This window comes from Pristiophorus japonicus, chromosome 3, assembly GCF_044704955.1.
Source record: "Pristiophorus japonicus isolate sPriJap1 chromosome 3, sPriJap1.hap1, whole genome shotgun sequence".
Taxonomy (NCBI): Eukaryota; Metazoa; Chordata; class Chondrichthyes; family Pristiophoridae; genus Pristiophorus; species Pristiophorus japonicus.
In genome coordinates this window covers 290,710,860-290,731,517 of record NC_091979.1, presented here as the reverse complement: position 1 = coordinate 290,731,517, position 20,658 = coordinate 290,710,860, and the positions used below count along the sequence as shown (strand labels likewise).

The window sequence follows — 20,658 nt, the reverse complement described above, 5'->3', positions numbered from 1 at the left end:
CCTCTTCACTCAGAGAGTTGTTAACCTGTGGAATTCCCTGACGCAGAGAGTTGTTGATGCCAGTTCATTGGATATATTCAAGAGGAAGTTAGATATGGCTCTTATGGCTAAAGGGATCAAGGGGTATGGTGAGAAAGCAGGAAAGGGGTACTGAGATGACTGATCAGCCATGATCTTATTGAATGGTGATGCAGGCTCGAAGGGCCGAATGGCCAACTCCTGCACCTATTTTCTATGTTTCTATGTTACATGACCCAGGAACTGGCCGAAGAATCCAAGCTACTGACCACCATCACCACGCACAGGGACTGTTTGTTTACAACAGGTGTCCGTTTGGCATTCGATCAGCGGCCGCTATCTTTCAAAGGAACATGGAAAGCCTGCTCAAATCCATCCCTGGAACAATCGTATTTCAGGACGACATCCTTATCACGGTTCGAGACACCGAGGAACACCTCCACAAACTGGAGGACGTGCTACGCTGACTGGATCTGGTAGGCCTGCGACTAAAGAAGTCCAAGTGTGTGTTTTTGGCCCCAGAGATCGAGTTTTTTGGGCAGGAGGTTTGCCGCAGACGGGATCCGGCCTACCGAATCCAAAACGGAGGCGATTCGTTGTGCGCCCAGGCCCGGCAACACATCGGAGTTGCGTTCATTTCTGGGACTCTTGAACTAGTTCGGGAATTTTCTGCCGAACTTAAGCACATTGTTGGAGCCGTTACACATGCTCCTGCATAAGGGTTGCGATTGATTTTCGGAGGACTGTCAGGAACGGGCTTTCAATCCGGCAAGGAACCTGCTTTGTTCTAATAAGCTGTTGATCTTGTACAACCCCTGTAAGAAATTGGTTTTGACATGTGATGTATCATCCTGTGGGGTTAGATGCGTGTTGCAGCAGAGTAATGATGAGGGCCATCTCCAACCTGTGGCTTATGCCTCCAGGTCGCTCTCCCAAGCAGAACAGGGATATGGGATGGTTGAAAAGGAAGCACTCGCATGTGTCTAAGTGGTGAAAAAGATGCACCAGTACCTTTTTGGTGGAAGGTTCGAGTTAGAAACGGACCACAAGCCGTTAACATCCCTGTTGTCAGACAGCAAAGCTGTCAATGCCAATGCGTCAGCTCACATACAGCGATGGGCTCTCATGCTGGCTGCGTATGACTACACCATACGGCACCGGCCAGGCACCGAAAATTGCGCTGACGTGCTCAGCAGGCTTCCACTGGCCACCACTGAGGGGGCAGCGGAGCAAAGAACTGAGATGGTCATGGCTGTCGATGCCTTTGACAGCGCAGGCTCCCCCATCACAGCCCGCCAGATCAAAATCTGAACCAATAGAGATCCCCTCCTATCCCTGATTAAGAAGTGTGTCCTGACTGGGGATTGGGCGCCCGCACACGGAGCATGCCCTGAGGAGGTCAGACCGTTTCACAGACGGATGGATGAGCTCTCCATCCAAGCCGACTGCCTACTATGGGGCAGCCGGGTAGTCATGCCCCAGAAGGGAAGGGAAGCATTCATCCGGGAACTCCACAGCAAGTACCCAGGCATTGTGCTAATGAAGGCCATTGCCCGGTCACATGTATGGTGGCTGGGAATTGACTCAGACCTGGAACACTGTGTTTGCAGGTGCACGATGTGGGCCCAGCTGGGTAATGCTCCCAGGGAGACCCCACTCAGCCCGTGGCCCTGGCCCACCAGGCCATGGTCACGTATTCACGTAGACTATGCTGGCCCATTCATGGGAAAAATGTTCTTCATTGTTGTTGATGCATACTCGAAATGGATCGAGTGCATCATATTGAATTCGTGCATGACATCCACCACTGTGGAGAGTCTGCGTGCGGTCTTTGTGACCCACGGCTTGCCGGACACCCTGGTTAGCGACAACGGCCCGTGTTTCACTAGCTATGAATTCCGGGAGTTCATGTCGGGTAATGGCATCAAACATGTCAGGATGGCACTGTTCAAGCTGGCTTCCAATGGCCAGGCGGAACGTGCGGTCCAAATAAGAAAACAGGACATGCTCCGGATTCAAGGACCCGCCCTTCAATGCCGCCTATCGCGCCTCCTGCTGGCCAAAAGGGCCCGACCGCATTCGCTCACAGGTGTCCCGCCCACGGACCTACTCATGATACGTACACTTAAAACTCGGCTGTCCCTCATTGATCCAGTCTCGTCAGATATTGTTGAGGGCAAGCACCAGTCCCAAAATGAGTACCATGACCGTAACTCAAAGGGGAGATGTATAGAAATCGATGACCCTGTATTTGTTCTTAATCACGCTTTGGGGCCCCAAGTGGCTTGAGGGTACTATAATTGGCAAAGAGGGGAATAGGGTCATAGTGGTTCGACTTAACAATATGCCGCAAGCATCTGGACCAAGTAAAAAAAAAGGTTCAGCATGGACACTGAAGAACCTGAGGAAGATCATGAGATGTTGCCCACACCACCGCCAGTGAACGAGCAACAAGAACATTCAGCAGCATGCACAGTCCCTGTGGCCAGTCCGGACAAGCCGGAATCACCACAGGTGACAGAGACGCATGGCAAGGCTCAACAACCAGAGCCCCAACTGCGGCGCTCCACGAGAGAGCGTCGACCGCCTGAAAGACTTAATCTTTGACCCCATAAGACGTTGGGGGGGAGATTATCTCATGTATGTAACCTTCATGTAACTGTAACTTTCATGTAACAACACTGCATACTGTATACACCTAAGAAATGCACACCTTGACCACAGGGAGTGAACTTGTGGGAGGTCCCACTCAGGGTCATCACTTCTTGGTCCTGTGAATAAAGGTTCAGGTCACAGAGTGACCTTGTCTGCAGAATGTGCCTCGTGTGAATTTATAGTAGTGTATAAGGACATTACATGAATGATACCAAGAAGAGCAGCTGAGAAAGTAAAAAGTCTCTGAGTGCTTCATGAACTTGGGCATTTGAAGAGGTGATGTTCTCAACCATTACTGCTCGAATTGGCTCTATTCCTTTTTGTCTGCTTCTTTAACTTACCCTGAAAGCAACTGCAAAATTTAAAATTCACAAGGTTGTGGTGCATGAAAAGAAATCAGAGGCATGAATATTGGTGGTAGAAAATAATTTGCTGCAACTCATAAATTTAAAAAGCATGATTGAGTATGTCTGATGTTTTCACGACAAATATTGCAAGAATGTCAAAAAGGCTAGGAATTGAATTTTGTGCCCACAGACTAAAATTCTGGCATGGTACGAGTAAGACAGCTTTTCTCTCTCACATGGGAATAAATGAGAAATTACAACTGATATCAGAAATGAAAGAAAAAGAACAGGGGAAGAAACAACATGCCAATGCTTCATGGAGTACAGGAAGGGGAGCTTTCATGTTGGACAATTCAATGTACCTGAAAAAAACCTACAAATACTGATGGTGTGTGCAGGAGACTGAATGAAGAATACATATGAGTGCCTGCTTTCCAATAGTCATTTTCGACATACAATCTTCACTTCCTGTGCTATGTGAATAGCAAATTAGGCAAATACATGAAATGAGTCTAAAAATTAATATTGCTTATGCTTTGTTAGAAGTCTGTACTTCTGTGCAAATATTAGCTATGATTTTATTGAACTATTTTATAGAAATTGACTTATTCCCTAAAGATTTTAATTGCCCGAAAGTAATTTCATCAAGTGAGAGATAATTAAGCAAATACCTTAGCAACAGCAACATTCAAATGCATTACTGAGTAACTACATATTTTCCCTAAACTGCTCCACTGGGAACTGTTTTGCTTTACACAAAGAATAAAAGATAAAAGATTTGCCTGTAACAGTGAACATGAGAAAATTAAAAAGTACGAAGAAAAAAAAACTCAAACTAGACAAAAAAGAGAAATGAATATTGATGCACCCAGAATTCCAAAGGAACTGCACCAGTAGTGTTGTGTGACAAATTGAAAACAATGGTCTCCACCTAATGTCAGGTGACAGCACAGCTATGAACTTGAACAAATCCACATGTGCATTCCTCAAACAAAATAGCATTTGTGGCAGCACAAGAAACATCAAGCTGGTAGGACTGCAAATCGGCTTTAGTGATTGTAATTCACTGACACATTTAAAATGAAAACAAAAAGCAACAAAAAAAATCAATCAGCTTATGCGAGTGAATCCCACTGAGGCACGGAGGAAATATTGTAAAATGGTAGGGCAAAGAGACATTCCAAGTGGAGCAGGGGTACAAACAGAGATGCGCCAAAAAAAACCAGAAAGCGAATACTGAAGGATCTACAAAAATAATGAACATGAATGCCAACAACCCAATTGCAGCAAAGAAATGGAATGAGAAATAGCAGAGAAGAGCTGAGCAAGTTTCTGCCACATCCCTCCCCAAAATGAACAACTTTCAATAATGTTAGAAGTGAAGTCCCTGAAGAAGCAATGTGACTGAGCAAAACCAGGAGCAAAGAAATATGAGAAATAAAATCAAAAGCTTCCTGCCCCCACCTGTTAAGTAATTACCCTCCCCTTCTGGACTAGAAGCCCCCCACACCCGGGCAGGAATTGTGATCACCCCAATTCTGAGCATTAAGTCGTAATATGCACTCAACCCACTCGGCTCAAGTTCCCATTGGTAAAATGTTAGATACATCTCCCCACTAGCTGCAATTCCTCTTCCAATCAATCTGCTCACTGCTAATCCCTTGCCCCCTGAACTCCCCCCCCCCTCCACCTCTCCCCTCCTCACTGGCTGCACTTCCCCTCATGGACTAACCTTACTCTGCATAATTTCTCCTTTTACCTTCCTCTCCCTCTCCCACTAGGTCTGGACCATCACCCTCCCTCCTCCATTTCTACCTTCCTTTTCATTTCCCTTCCTCCATTATTGCTTCCCCTTCCCTCATCACCCTTGACCCCCTCCCTCCCTCATGCCCCTCCTCCCTACACTGTCCCCTCAATTCTCTCTTTCTCAGGCACCCTCCGCGCCCTCCCCCCCTAACCATTCCTCCATCTCCCTCCAGTCGCTCCTCTTCCACCTTGCTGGTCCAATTATCCCCTTGCCCACAAACCCTGACTGAACTTAATAGTGCCCTTCATCTTGATGTCCCATGTGCAACACTAGAATAAAGATGGTGAGTAGTCACAACAGTCTGATGGTATTGTACCCTCTCTATGTGTGTTGGTACATGGTATTGAGGGGAACACATAGCTGGGGAGGAAATAATAAAATAAAATCAGGGATAAAAACACACAGACACAAATGAAACAAAATCCTTATCAGCAAATGCTTCTAAGACCTCAAGTTCATCCATTAATTGCATTTATATTCTGCAAACATTCTGCGATGCATCACCAATACAAATGACATGCTGTTGTCTCTCAGAAGGATATGATGTGCTTAATCCTTACCGCAGCATTGGTTGCTGGGAGTGTGGTGGCTGGTCAGCATCATGGCATTGAGGGACCTTCCTTGTCACTTGCTTGTAAATATTCCTGGCGGTGACACAAATCCAGAAGATTGTAGATAGGGTGGAATAGTGTAAAACAATCCCAACCTAAAACACAAAGATATCTACATTATACAAGCAGGAAGAGAGAAAGTCAATATAGGTATTTATGGACGTAGTGTAACAAATACAAATGATTTTGTCATGCAAAAAAACAAACTGTGGTTTAATTGCATATTATAACCTTCTTGTTTTCTTAGTGATTAGAGGATATCAGAATGAGAAGCTGTTTCTGCAGGATTTTATTTTTAAGAACTCTCATGAGAAGAAATTAACATGTGAACATTGGTCAGATGGCACAATTTGAATGAATCTCCATGTATAATTCAAATTGGCAAATATTTTTAATCCATTTTTAAGATGATCATAATTTATGATTCAGATATTGAATACATCAGTTTCTCCCCATCTCTGCCATGCATGATTCTGATCCCTCAAGAATGACAAAGAAAAATCCATTCTGGAATATAATTTTGTAAGCTTTCTAACATATTCTGTCATGTATTCAACTGTCATTGTAACTCATGTATAAACTGACCTAAGTTGTACATCGTGAGAACACTGACCACTAGGTGGTGAACTTGTGGGAGACACTCCTAACCTGGACTTTCAGGTATAAAAGGGGAAACTCGACCCACCTTCTTCACTTCAGTGTTGGCTAATAAAGGTTACTGGTCACAGAATGACCTTCTCTCAAGTATGGGCCTCATGTGCATTTGTACTGTATAGTAAGGACATATTATTGGCGACGAGAAACTGGGATTTAAACCACGCGAGCATGGCCACTAGCAGCACAGACAAGAAGTACTGTGTTGGTGATGATTGAGACGACTTTATTGAGAGACTACAGCAAAGTTTCGTCACTAAGGAATGGCTGGGACAGGATTCGGCCGACAAACGCAGGGCTCATCTCCTGATGGCTTGTGGTTCCAGGACGTACTCCCTGATGAAGGACCTTTGAGTGCCAGAGAAGCCGGCGGACAAGACTTTTGAAGAGCTCAGTAAGTTGATCGGGGAACACGTTAAACTGGCGAGTAGTATGCACATGGTGAGACACCGGTTTTACATGCATCGGCGGTGAGAAGGGCAAAGCGTTCCAGACTTCGTGGCAGACCTCCGGCGACTGGCGAGCCTATGTAAGTTCCCAGATGCATGCAGAGCGGAGATGCTGTGAGACTTTTTTTATTGAGGGCATCGGGCACGCTGGGGTTTTCAGGAAACTGATTGAGACCAAAGACTTGACCCTGGAAACGGCGGCTTTGATGGCCCAGACTTTTATCTCAGGGGAGGAAGAGACCAGAATTATGTTTGAAAAAAATCTTGGTTTAAATGCATCAAATGGCCAGGGAGTCAACATTGTTAACGCGGCACACAGCTCTCCAGGCAGACAGGGGCAATCGGATATGCCTGAGCATGTAGTCGAACCCAAAGTGGGAATTCAACAGAGACAATGGCTAGCTGAACGGCGACTCATGCCATCGCAAGGGACAATGCAGCCAGTAATGGGGCCATCAACACCTGTCAATGGTGCGCTTAAGGACAGTTACAGAGACAGTCAGAGACGATCGACTGGTAATGGACCTTTTGTTTCCAACAACGGCTCATGTTGGAGGTGTGGAGGCAAACACACAGCCAGAGCTTGCAGGTATCAGCAATATACCTGCAGAAACTGCAACGTCAGCGGTCACTTGGCGCATATGTGCAGGAAGCCTGCAGCCAGGTTGATGTATGAGGAGGACGGGCCCGATGTAAGCCCTACGATGCCAAATGGACACTGGGGGAAATTGCTGGAAGCTGAAGTTCAGCGAGTTCATGTGGAGCACATCTACAGTTCATACACCAGGACGCCACCGATAATGATGAACGTGCTCCTCAATGGCATCCCAGTATCAATGGAGCTAGACACAGGGGCCAGCCAGTCCCTGATGAGTACCAAACAGTTCGACAAGTTGTGGGCGTCCAAGGCCAGGAGGTCAAAATTAGTGCCGATTGAAGCCACGGACATAGACAAAGGAGATCATTCCGTTGCTAGGCAGCGCCACGGTAGTCGTGACCCACAAAGATTCGGAGAACAGGTTGCCACTCTGGATTGTCCCAGGGATGGTCCCGCACTGCTGGGGAGGAGTTGCTGTCATGAACTGGAAATGGGGCGATGTCAATGCAATTTCTTCTGTGGAGCGAATATCATGCTCACAGGTCCTGGACAAATTTGACTCACTATTTCAACCCGGCATTCGCACTTTCATGGGGACCAAGGTAGTGATTCACATAAACCCGGACGCCAGGCCAGGACACCACAAGACCAGAGCGGTACCGTACGTGATGCGGGAAAAGATAGAAGGCGAATTGGACTGCCTGCTGAGGGAAGGCATCATCTCGCCAGTCGAATTCAGTGACTGGGCAAACCCGGTGCTCAAGGCGGATGGGTCGGTCAGGATATGTGGTGATTACAAGGCCACCATCAATCGGGTGTCACTCCAAGACCAGTACCCGCTACCGAGAGCAGAGGACCTCTTTGTGACGCTATCTGGTGGCAAACTTTTTTCAAAATTGGACCTGACCTCAGCTTACATGACTCAGGAGCTGGCGAGTGAGTCGAAGAAGCTGACCACCATCACGACACACAAGGGGTTGTTTGAGTACAGCAGATGTCTGTTCGGGATTCGTTCAGCTGCCGCGATCTTTCAACGAAACATGGAAAGCCTCCTCAAGTCGATTCCAAGGATGGTGATTTTTCAAGACGACATCCTCATCACGGGTTGCGATACTGAAGAACACCTCCACAACCTGGAGGAGGTGCTACGCAGACTGGACCGGGTAGGTCTGCGACTGAAAAAGGTGAAGTGCGTCTTCCTAGCTCCAGAGGTAGAATTCCTGGGGATGAGGGTAGCAGCAGACGGGATCAGACCGACTGTGTCCAAAACGGAAGCGATCCAGAGAGCATCCAGACCCCACAGCATGACAGAGCTGCGTTCGTTCCTGGGGCTCCTGAACTATTTTGGTAACTTTCTTCCCAAATTAAGCACGCTGTTAGAGCTGCTACACGTGCTCCTACGCAAAGGTCGCGAATGGGTCTGGGGGGACAGCCGGGAAAGGGCTTTTGATAGAGCACGCAATTTGTTATGCTCCAATAAACTGTTAACGTTATATGACCCATGTAAGAAACTTGTTTTAATGTGCGATGCGTCGTCCTATGGGGTCGGGTGTGTGTTGCAGCATGTCAATGCCAATGGTCAGTTACAGCCGGTAGCTTATGCCTCCAGAAGTCTGTGCCAGGCTGAAATGGGCTACGGGATGGTCGAAAAGGAAGCGCTTGCATGTGTATATGCAGTAAAAAAAATGTACCAGTACCTGATTGGCAGGAAATTTGAGCTGGAGACAGATCATAAACCCCTAACGTCCCTTTTGGCCATAAATGCAAATGCGTCGGCCCGCATACAGAGGTGGGCACTCACATTAGCCACCTATGACTATACAATTCGGCACAGACTGGGCACTGAAAACTGCACCGTTGCACTCAGCAGGCTCCCACTAGCTACCAACGAGGGGGCAACCGAGCATGCTGCTGAGATGGTCATGGCTGTTGAAGCTTTCGAAAGTGAAGGCTCACCGTGACAGCCCATCAGGTCAAAGTCTGGACAAATAGAGACCCGTTACTGTCTTTAGTCAAGAAATGTGTCCTGAATGGGGACTGGGTAGCCACGTACAGGACATCCCTGAGGAATTTAAACCATTTCACAGGTGCAAGGACGAACTCTCGATTCAGGCCAATTGCCTACTATGGGGAAACCGAGCAATCATGCCCCAGATGAGCAGAGAGGTGTTCATCCGAGAACTCCACAATGAGCACCCGGGCATTGTCATGATGAAGGGAATTGCCAGGTCACATGTTTGGTGGCCAGGGATAGATGCAGACCTGGAACTTTGTGTTCACAGGTGCAACACTTGTGCCCAGCTGGGCAATGCGCCCAGGGAAGCCCCCCTGAGCCCCTGGTCCTGGCCCGCCAAGCCATGGTCACGCATCCATGTGGACTACGCAGGTCCTTTCAATGGAAAAATGTTTTTGGTTGTAGTAGACGCCTACTTCAAATGGATTGAATGTGACATTTTCAATTCAAGCACATCCTCTGCCACGGTCGAAAGCCTACGGGCAATGTTCGCCGCCCATGGTCTACCGGACGTCTTGGTCAGCGACAATGGCCCATGCTTTACAAGCATTGAATTCCAGGACTTCATGGCAGGAAATGGTATCAACCATGTCAGAGCAGCACCGTTCAAGCCGGCCTCAAATGGCCAGGCGGAACGAGCAGTGCAGATAATCAAACAGGGGATGCTCAGAATCCAAGGGGGTTCCCTACAAAGCCGCTTATCACGCCTCCTGTTGGCCAATAGATCCCGACCACACTCGCTCACAGGGGTTCCATCCGCAGAGCTGCTAATGAAAAGGACGCTCAAAACCAGGCGATCCCTTATACACCCCACCATGAAAGAAATTGTCGAGAGCAGGCGCCGGTCACAATGTGGCTACCATGACGGGAATGCGAGAGCGCGATTTATTGATGTCAATGACCCTGCCTTTGTGTTCAACTACGCTGGAGGACCCAAATGGCTCGCAGGCACTGTGATTGCTAAAGAGGGGAATAGGATTCTGGTAGTTAAACTTACCAATGGACAAATCTGCCGCAAATACGTGGATCAAACAAAAAGGAGGTTCAGCAACCCCATAGAAGAAGCAGAGGAAGAACACGATGTTGAGTTCACTCTACCACAGGTGACCGAACACCGGAATCAAGTGGAGGAGAGCCCAGTCACTGTGGGCAGTCCGGACAGGCCTGAGGCACCGCAAACAGCAGACACTTAGGCCAGCGCCCAACAACCGGAGCCCCAACTCAGGCGCTCTACAAGGGAGCGTAAATCACCAGAGAGACTTAACCTGTGATCCCAATAAGACTTTGCAGGGGAGGGAATGTCATGTATTCAACTGTCATTGTAACCCATATATAAACTGACCTAAGTTGTACACCGTGAGAACACTGACCACTAGGTGGTGAACTTGTGGGAGACACTCCTAACCTGGACTTTCAGGTATAAAAGGGGAAACTCCACCCACCTTCTTCACTTCAGTGCTGGCTAATAAAGGTAACTGGTCACAGAGTGACCTTCTCTCAAGTATGGGCCTCGTGTTCATTTGTACTGTATAGTAAGGACATATATTCATGAAAAATTCACAGCAGATATTTAATAGGAGCCAAATTTACATGGCTGTTCCTCCATACACCTGCCGTAATTGGCGGGAGTCTGACGGAACAGCTCAGAAGAAGGTTGGGATCTAGATATGCTAGGTCCTTCTCGAACGTAGGATTTCCCACTCAGCTTTTTAAAGAGTCAGAGCCTCTACCCATTCCTTAAAAGGTCAATGACATGGAGAGGCCCCTCTTCCTCGACCCGTATCTGGAAGCCAAAACGCCCAGTGAGACAAGGTGTACCAGCCTCCAAAAGGCACAAGTGGGCTAAGGATGTGGCATGCACCCTCTGAAGACAAGAATAATTCAAGACAAATTCTATTATTGGCTTCTTGGTTAAGGATAATGAAAGGGGTCACAAAAGGGTTTCTCTGGGGAGGGGGCAGGCACTTCCCACAGATGGCGGCCAGTCGCTGGAGTTTTCAGCAGGGTGGTGGGCTCCCAAGTTACACCTGTAATGGTGTGACTGCCTGGCAGCTCCATGCAAATGAGGTGCCCTCCCACTGATCCCGAAAACTCCAGCAGGGTCAGTGTTGGAAGGCACTGGCAAACATGATCCCGACAAAACTGCTAGGACCATATCCCGAGCATTTTCAGAGCCAGTGTGTTCGGGAGCCAGTCACTGAGTCCTTTGTGAGGAGTACAGGATTATAACCAAGGTTTGGTGTCTGTACAAGCATTTACAGGTGTGCATTTACAGTCTATGCATTTTGCTAGAAGATTGTTTAAATTGTATTTACAGTATCCACTCTTGTTAACATACTGGAAAAACTGTAATTACTGGAATTTAAGAAATCTTTCCGCAGCCAATATGCACAATGAATACCAGAATTTTGAGGTTGATATTTTGGGAGCTTAGCAAAAGTGGTATTATGTCCGAGACTGCAATATACAAGAATCACACACTGTGGGGAAGGGAGCTGTGTGTATAAAAGTCCACTTCTGTTATTTGCATCACAAACAGTTCTTTTCACGATTATTATGTAGTCAGTGTCTTGCAGCAGAAGTTGATAAGTGTAGTGTTTTCAGTTAAATTACTTTGATATCAGTGACCTTGAAAGTTGTGCATGCATTACTCCAGGCTATCCCCAATTAACAGCCAGATGAAACAGATTTGTTCTTTTTAATAGCTCTTGTACACCTGTCAACTTTACATGGCCAACCTTCTGTGTTAAAGGCATCCAGATAAAGGTTGATGAGTATGTTAATAGAGCTATAATGGAACACAGTATTTTGGAAGGCCTTTTTGAACTCATTATATTACAGATATGTTGATCTCCTATGGCATTCTTCACAAACAAATATTAAAATAAAGATCGAATCTCCCTTCCTGTGTCTAATATCTAATTCTTAACTCATTCTCTGTATGTTTGTTTGCCTTCCCCTCTTTTTATGACTCTCATATACTCTTGCTCATTGTCATGACTACACCTCTAACTCTTTCCTGGTTATTCTGTTTAGCTCTTTCTACAAGCCCTTAAGGGGCTGGATTTTGGGCTTTTTGGATTTTGGGGCGTTAATCGTGGCGGGGCGCTAAAGTTAGTGGCTGAAAATATTTTGCACTTTCGACTGCAGGTTTTGGCGAAAAATTAAGTTGGAGGAGCATTGGCGTCGAGTCAGGTGTTGCACAACGGGCTTTGTGCACCCGAGCTGAAACTTGTGTCGTTAAAGGAGGTTGTCAATTTGCGCGTGGGCAGTTGTTTTTTTTGCTCCTGGTCGTAAACGCTAATGCAGAGCGTGGCAGCTTCCTGCACGCATGCGCATATAAACTGTCCCACTTCAGCCAATTCTGCAGAGATGGAGGAGCAGGGGGGGAAGGCACTGTGCCAGGTGCTTCACCTATGAGGTGAGTGAGGCGTTGGTGAGCGTGGTGGAGAGGAGGAGGTCCTCACTCCATCTTATTGGGGGAACTAGACCACTCCCACCTGTTTTTAAAAGACTGCGGAGGTAGATAGCTTCAGACACTGAGGCCAGAGCTGCCACACAGTGCTGTAAAAAGTCCAACAATCTTACCAGGGTCGTCAGGGTGAGCAACATTTGCATTTATGTATGCCTCCATGACTTCTAACATGAATCTCACAAACTATGTAGTTTTTATTTTATTTGGTCCCTCTCAACAGTCTGTGGCGTAGCTTTCACAATGCATGACAATGTCAAAGGCTTACTTCTGGACCCTTCTCTAATGATCGATGCACATAAACTCAATCATTTCCATCCCTCCTCACAATACACTCCCACTGCTTCTCGGCCTTTCAAAGAGATCACCTACAGCCCCCCATGTTACATCCCTCCGACCTCCTAACAATTCCTCACAAAGCACATGCAACATCCAAACAGATTGCACGGAAATCACTAGAACATTTACACAGTTTCACCTATTGTACAATGGTAGGCATATGTGCCATAACAGCAGAGAAACCCTTTCTGAACCCTTCCTATTTTACTCTTTGCAGTCCAAGCACTCCCATAACAGAAGGAAGCAGCTGCGAACAGGCGGAGGACTGTCCCGACTTTTGCCACTAAATGCTGTCGAGAAACGGGTGTCGGCCTTCATTGGGTGGACCAGCTCAGAGAGTTACCGGGGGCGATGTTGAGCCTCTTTCGGGTAGTGAGGGTATGTAAATGTATGGAGCGAATGAAGAGACTGCATTGAGACAAAATGAAGTGGCGGCGGGCCTTCAAATGACATGTGCAATGCCGCCTTCCTCCTAGCACCCTACCCACTCCCCTGCTGCTAACCACATATCTGTTGTTTTCTGCTTGCAGATGATCAGCTACAGGCACAGCAGCCTTCAAGGGTGCCCTCCACATCTGGTCATGATGGAGACAAAGAGGGAGGGGAAGAGAATCTTCTGCCGGAGCCACAGAGTCCACCAGTAGACCTATGTGGACTAACGACATCAGGGACAAGGCGAATTTCCAGGGGTTTGAGGAGTCGGAGACTCTTGGCCTCGGTCACGTACAGCAACGCAGTGCCAGAGGGGAATCTCACAGGCCAGCTCTCCGGAGGACGAGCCGGAAAAGTTGGTCTGCTCAACGACAGGCAGACATGGAATTGGACTTGGTGGAAATGTCAGGACCCCACTGTCAACTTGCTCCCACGCGCCTTTCCAATGTCGGGTCTGTCAATGCTGAGCAGACCTGACAGGCAGCAGCGGGTGACCCAATTCAGGCAATTAGGGTTTTTTTTAAAGCCATGTAAGAATGATTTTCAGCTTAGCTTTTGCATTTGACAGCTCGCCCACAGGGTCCACGTTTGTCAAGCTGAGGTGGGAAAGTCAGTGGCCATTGAATCAGCTGATTAGTTGATAGCTTCAAATGTAAAGTAAAAGCTCCCATTTTACAGAGATATCTTCCCTCAGCCACAAGCTGTTCCTCATTGCATTTCTAGGACAGATGCTGCAGACTGCAGACCTCCACTTTTTTTGTATGCTTAATGCCCTTTTAGCGCCCATTTTACCGCTGAAATGACGTATAATGCCCAGATATCACCCATTTAGCCACAAAATGGAAACTGATGGGCATTTTTCGGAAACTTATCGCTGAGCGTTACTTTCCACATGTGCTTAATGCTGGGAAAAAATAATACCGCCCGCCCACTTTTTTGGGGCGGAATCATCAGAATGGGCGAAATCAACGGCCATAATATCACCCAGCGTTAATTTCCGCACTGATTTAATGTTGAGATTCAATAATACCGCCCGACCACTTTTTTTTGTTGCAAAGAACATATTTACCAAAACTAGCGGCCATGAGATCGCCCAGCGTCACTTTCACCACCTCGCACACATATCATCCACAATATCGCTCGCCCGAAAAACCGCTGAGAAAAAGTGGAACTATCTGGAACTACTCACAGTGTTATGGACGCCATGTTCTACATCACATGTCGCATCATTTAAAAGGCTGATGTGCTTCAACCTCGGGGGAGTTCGGATGTACTCTGGAGGTTGTTGGAGTTGATGTGAACATCTGTACAAACATCTTGACCATACTGTGACTGATTGGAATTGAATAGGTGTCTTTGAGGGGCAATTAATTCTTTGTGACCAATCGGTGTGAAACAGAGAGCTACTGCAATGGGACCTGTCCTTTCTCACCTTCTCCTGATGACCAATTACATGCAGCAGATTCGAGATCGCCGAAGGTACACTCCACAGCATTATGTGCCCAATGTAAGACATGCCAGATTGATGAGGAGGACCAGACGTTACACCCACTGCAAGTACAGGGAGAAGCAGTCTTACCTCAACTTGCCCGACACCACCTGCCTTCGGAGACTGTGCTTCCACAAAGAGGTATCACTGAGGTATGCCAGCTCATAAGGGGAGAACTGCAGCCTGCCACCGCCATCAGTACTGCACTGTCTGTCGAGGTCAAAGTCACCGCAGCACTGTCGTTCTACACCTTGGGTTCTTTTCAGGCCACAGCTGGCGACATTTGCGGACTTTCTCAGCATGCCACACATTGCTAGAATCCTAGAGCCCTGTATACACGCAGGAGGGACTTGATCAGCTTCCCTATGACCAGGGAGGCACAGAGTGAGCGGACTCTAGGATTCTCCAGAATTGCAAACTTCCCCAAGGTGCAGGGAGCAATAGCCTGTACGCACATTGCGATGCGGGCACCTTTTCAGGATGCAGAGGTTTTCAGGAACCGCAAGGGATTCCACTCCCTGAATGTCCAACTCGTTGTCGACCACCAGCAAATTATACTGGCAGTGAATGCTCAATTTCCGGGCAACATCCATGATGCTCACATCCTGCGTGAGAGCACTGTATCTGACTTGTTTAACAAAGGATATGACCTTGCCACCTAGCTGATGACCCCCCTGCGTGACACCCACACCGAAGCCGAGAAGCAATACAATGAGAGCCACAGAGCCACTCGCAATATCGTGGAGAAAACCATTGGAATGCTGAAGCAGCGCTTCAGATGCCTGGACCACTCAGGAGGCGAGCTCCAATACCATCCTGAGCAGGTAGCTCAATTCGTGGTGGTGTACTCCATGTTGCACAATTTGGCTATCAGGAGGGGACAAGAATTGCCAGTTGAATCTGACAGTCCACCTCACCAGAGAGAGGATGAGGAAGCGGCCGCAGATATCGGCCCAGACAATCAAGCTGATGCTGAAGCTATGCCCGCTGTAGACCACATGAAAGGGCCCGTGGTGGCATGATAGCTGCAAGAGCCTTACATCAGGAGCTCATCAATGATGGCTTTGCCTGAAAGAACGTTGGCGTTATTTACAAGGCTGACACACTGCTGGATGTGCAGGTCATACATCAAGGGTGGGCATCACCTTGGTGACGGTTAAAGTTTAATTTGATTGAAGTTAAGTGTGATTATACCCTTTGATGTTAAGGAATCACCAACGTGTAACGGTGCAGCTATCTGAGCCAATGCACAACAAGGTTTTGTTAAATAAAAAACATTTAAACCGAACATTAGTCTGAAATCATAAGTATTTCTATAAAAAAACAACCCTTCCCCCCCCCCCCCACCACCGGCCCCCCCGCTTTTCCTCCCCACCTCTTACCCTTCCCCTTCCTCTCATGACTCCAAGCTGTCTGGCTGAGGAGCTCCTCAGACGATGTTTCATTGGGGGGCGCGGCCGAATCGCTGTTTGGACGGATACGGGAGAGGACGGTCCTGAGGTGGGAACGTGCTCCGAGCCAGAAGCAAGATGTTGCTGCTGGCTCTCGTGTGTGGTTGGCAATAGGGGTGCGGCACCTTGGGGTGCAGTGCCATGCTCCGGGACCACTGGGAGCCTTCTGCCACCAGTGTTCCTGGCTACCAGCTCCAGGGCCTCCACCATCCCTTCCATGTTATATCTTATTTGTTGGACAAAAACTCGGTGCCAACTATGTTGTTGATGCTTAGTAGGCTTTTTGCTGCTGATGAATCTCCCTCGTGCCTCCCACAACAGCCAAACAAGCACACACCACAGCCACACACTCTTTCAGTCCCACTCAGCTCCCTTTATCTCTGTCTCCTCTTCTGTGCATGTCATGATGACCCTTGACCTCCTGAATCGCGGGAATCGAGTGTTGCCATTCCGTTGCTAATGACACCGACACTTTATGGCAGAAGATTTAACGAGATTTAACGCTATCGCCCATTTCATATCGCTCGCCGTAACGCCCTTTTTAAAAAATGGAGACTAGGTGCTTTGAGAATGGGCGAGAAGCCGGTGACCTGAAAAACCTATTTTACCGCTCACGCCGGAAATAACGCCCATTTTTGGGCGATAAGCACAAAAGTGGAAAATCTAGCCCCAAGTTTTTACACAGGTTTCCATTCAGTCTCACCACATTACCTCTCTCACCATTGACAGATTGCTTCTGTCATCACTACTGCACCTGTCATCTATTCCATCAGCCCTTTATACACTCTACCTTGGTCCTCGGAATCCCACCACGATCAGCCCCAACACCAGCAGCACCGGGCACACCAACACCACCACCAACCTTCTCTGCAATCACCTGATGCAGCACAGGAAACAGAGCATCAACACCTGACCACATTGCTACCCAAGATGTCATGGATGCCCTCACCAAGGCCAGATTTACTTCACTTGATGCTGCTACATGATGCGTCAGGTTGGCACCACTGCACACCAACACCATAGAGCAGCCCTGCCATGCCCAAGCCATTCCTTTCAAACTCATCACCATTGTGGGGGATACCATTATGTCTCACCATTCATGGCAACTCACTAAGCCACTTCCAAAGGTGCACACAAATCTGTCCAAGAATGCAAAGTGTTGAAAATAAAGATTTCAATGTTTGACAGCATGTTAACAGAAACTTTACATGAACACTACATAAAACACCTAAGTCCCTACCCTTGTGTGTTGGTAGTTGATAGATTGCACTAGGATGAGGGTGAGTGTGAGGGGTGGCTAGTGAGATGGGGATATAATATAGACAGAGAGGGATGGGTGGAGGTCTAAGCTAAGTTGGTGTAAATAAGGATGTGCAGGAGTAGGGTAGGGAAGGCAGAGTGATGGTGATTTGATGAGAGGCACAGCAGGATGAGGTTGAGTATGACTTTGTACTAACGTTTCATCATCTACTGAGATCATTGAAAGGTTTGCGGCACTGTACCCAGGTCCTCCTGACCACATCCCTGCTTGTCCCTTCTCTACAATGTGCAACCAGGCTGCGTTGATCCCCTGGGACGGTCTCTTCCATCCATGGGAAGGGAAGAGGACCTCCCTGCGTGCTGTGATTCCCTCCATAGATGGGAGAGCCTGGGTGCAGCCCTGTGTCTTTGTGCAGTCGCTGTCAGTGTTTGCTGCACCTCAATTCTGTTGAATACTGATAGCACAACTGTCAAAATAAATTTGGAAATAGTCTCTTTAAGGAAACCAGCTGATGACGTGTCATCAAATGATGTCACCAGACCCGTTTCCTCTAAGTGGCCAGGGAAGGCGCTGGGCGAACTTAACAAGACCAATCAAAGGAAATTCATTTCTGAGGTCGGGATGGAGCCAGCAGTGAGGCCGGGACCCACATTCGACGTCGCCCACTATGGACCCACTGAGGTCAGCAAAATCCCGGCTTTCATGTCTGAATGTGGCACACACATTCCTTCTATTGATTTACTGTACTTGCGTCCTTTGCATTTTTTAAATAAAAGGTTGGCGTTCACAGCAAGATGGGAGCCAAAATGTAATCTGATGTGGGGTTCTGAGTCAGGTAGGGATAGCCATATAGAGGCCATCAGGTTGTTGCTAGAACATGCACAGGTATAAGACAACTTGGAGATTGGAATCTGGGCCAGAATGGGAGCTAGGTCTGGACCAAAATTAGAATTGTCAGGGGCTAACCTGGGAATTGGGAGTGGAGCGTGGCATAGAATCCCAGACCAGGTGGTCTTCCTGCTGGTGGTACAGTGAATCCATATTTGCAGCTCTTGGCAGTACCAATGCATTTAGCAACTGCTATAACACAGGCTGACTAGATTGAAAAAGATGACTTGGGGCTGGGGGCTATTAGGGACTAGGGCCTAGAGCAGTGAGATCACACAATCCAAATGTGTAATGGAGCGGGGTAAGGATTCAAGATTGGGAGGGGATAGGGAAATGCTTCAGATCCAAAGCTGGAGCAGGAGGGAGTACAACCGGCTCTGATGCTGGAGTGGGAAGGACTGCAATGGGACCAGGATTCAGGTGGGCCCTGGGGCCTGAAGCTGGAGTGGGGAGTGAATAGATTGGGACTTGACAGTCAAAGATAGGTGAGAAGTTTGGGGAGTTCTTTGATGTAGACCATCTTGTTTTTTGGGGCTGGGAAGCATTGCTGTTGTAGACAGGCAGTGCAATTTTTAAAACGGTACACAGCATTGGAATTGGCAGGTTAGCTGATTTCCTGCACACTGATCCTGCTGCTTCTTTTCTTTCCTTTGAAGATTTGCATCCCCCGCCCAGTGCATCTGACTTGGAGAGCACAACTAGGACCCAGGTGAATGGCATGAGGAAAGATGTGCACCATCGAAAGTGTGCGTGGAGTGAGATCTGGATTGGTCTTGCTCCTAAAGCTGCTCTGAGCGAGGGAGGGAGTAGAGCTGGAGCACTTGGAGTGGGCATGAGAAGTAAGGAGGAAGGGAAGCAGAACAAGAGAACTTGGGAAAGGCTTGGCAGGGAACAGAGCTGAGCAGAGTGGATAAAATGCTCAGAGTACAGGATTAACAGAGGGGAGAATGGAAATTTACCATGGTGGCTGAAAACAAGTTGACATTTTTTCCAACAATATGATGATGTTGTCTAGTTACTCTGTTCTAATGTTGGAATGTGATTGGTTTATAGTGTCACAAAATTAGTTTAGACCAATCGACAATGTTAGACTCATGACCATGTTACAGACACAAGATCTTAAATAAAGCAAACAGACAAGTTAAGGATTATGAAAGAAAATAGGAGATTCAGAAAAGAAAAATCAGTCGAACATGTGGAACAGATTATCACTAAGAGTGGTGGAACAAGGAGCTCTGACCAACTTCAAAAATGGCTCTAGACAGTTCCTGTCAGCCAGGAGGATTCTGAGCTATTTATAAATGCATTAAGGAAATCTTGTGGGAATTGGATGGGCCAGTTAGGTGGACCAATAGTCTGAATGTGCCTGAAATTGGTGTTATGTTATTATCGCAGACAGATAATGGATAGCATATTATCCAAAGACACTTAGCAAAGAAAAGTCAATCAGCACCATCCAGGTCAATCCTTTCCTCGTTATCGCTTGACAGTTGGCAATAATTTGCCACAACATTTTTAAAAGTAAAAGTATTGCTCAAAGCAAACAAGGGTTCTTAAATGAGAACACATGTATATATAAAAAATGTTTTGTTCCTGGTTCGATGAAAGCAAAGACTGAATTACTACTCATAGTGTTCTGGTTCCAGCTGGATCATATTAATCTATGTCAGTTATGTATTATAAATTTTAGTCTGACTCCAAAGAAGCTCACATGAAGGTATGTTTGAGAAACAATTGATCCAGATCATATGTCAAAGGGAATGCATTGGTACATACCTGGAATTCCGCTAGTATAAAAGTAGATATTGGGTCGTGTGAGTCAACTCTGACAAATAAGAGGTATGGGATTTTCTTTTGGGTGTGACCGACACCACTGACCCCAAGACGTTATCCATGGCAGACCCAATTTTTGTTTTGTTAAAATCAATGAACCCCTAATCAAATTGTAAAAATGGATTTTGAAAAACGATTGTTGGGAATTTTATTTCCTTAACAGCAATGACAAACAATGACAATACTGATCTTTTTGAATTTCTCATCAAACAGGTCACTTAGCTGTTGTAAATACGAAAAAGATAGATTTTAAAGACCCATTCAATTTCTTCCTTTGCCAGCACCCCATTACACATTTAACTGTCTCTTCAATGAGTCCAGTGTCCTGGCCTCAACCACT

The 20,658-nt window shown here is 47.1% G+C and overlaps 1 protein-coding gene across 2 annotated transcripts in view; it reads right to left on the bottom strand.

Annotated features, from left to right (window-relative positions):
- Window positions 1-20,658, bottom strand: part of LOC139260324 (adhesion G protein-coupled receptor A3) — an 841,088-nt gene that overhangs the window by 33,430 nt on the left and 787,000 nt on the right. For both annotated transcript variants that reach the window (XM_070876798.1, XM_070876800.1), the window contains one exon: window positions 5,388-5,533. In XM_070876798.1, the coding sequence (XP_070732899.1) occupies window positions 5,388-5,533 (146 nt within the window). The remainder of the gene's footprint in view (window positions 1-5,387; window positions 5,534-20,658) is intronic.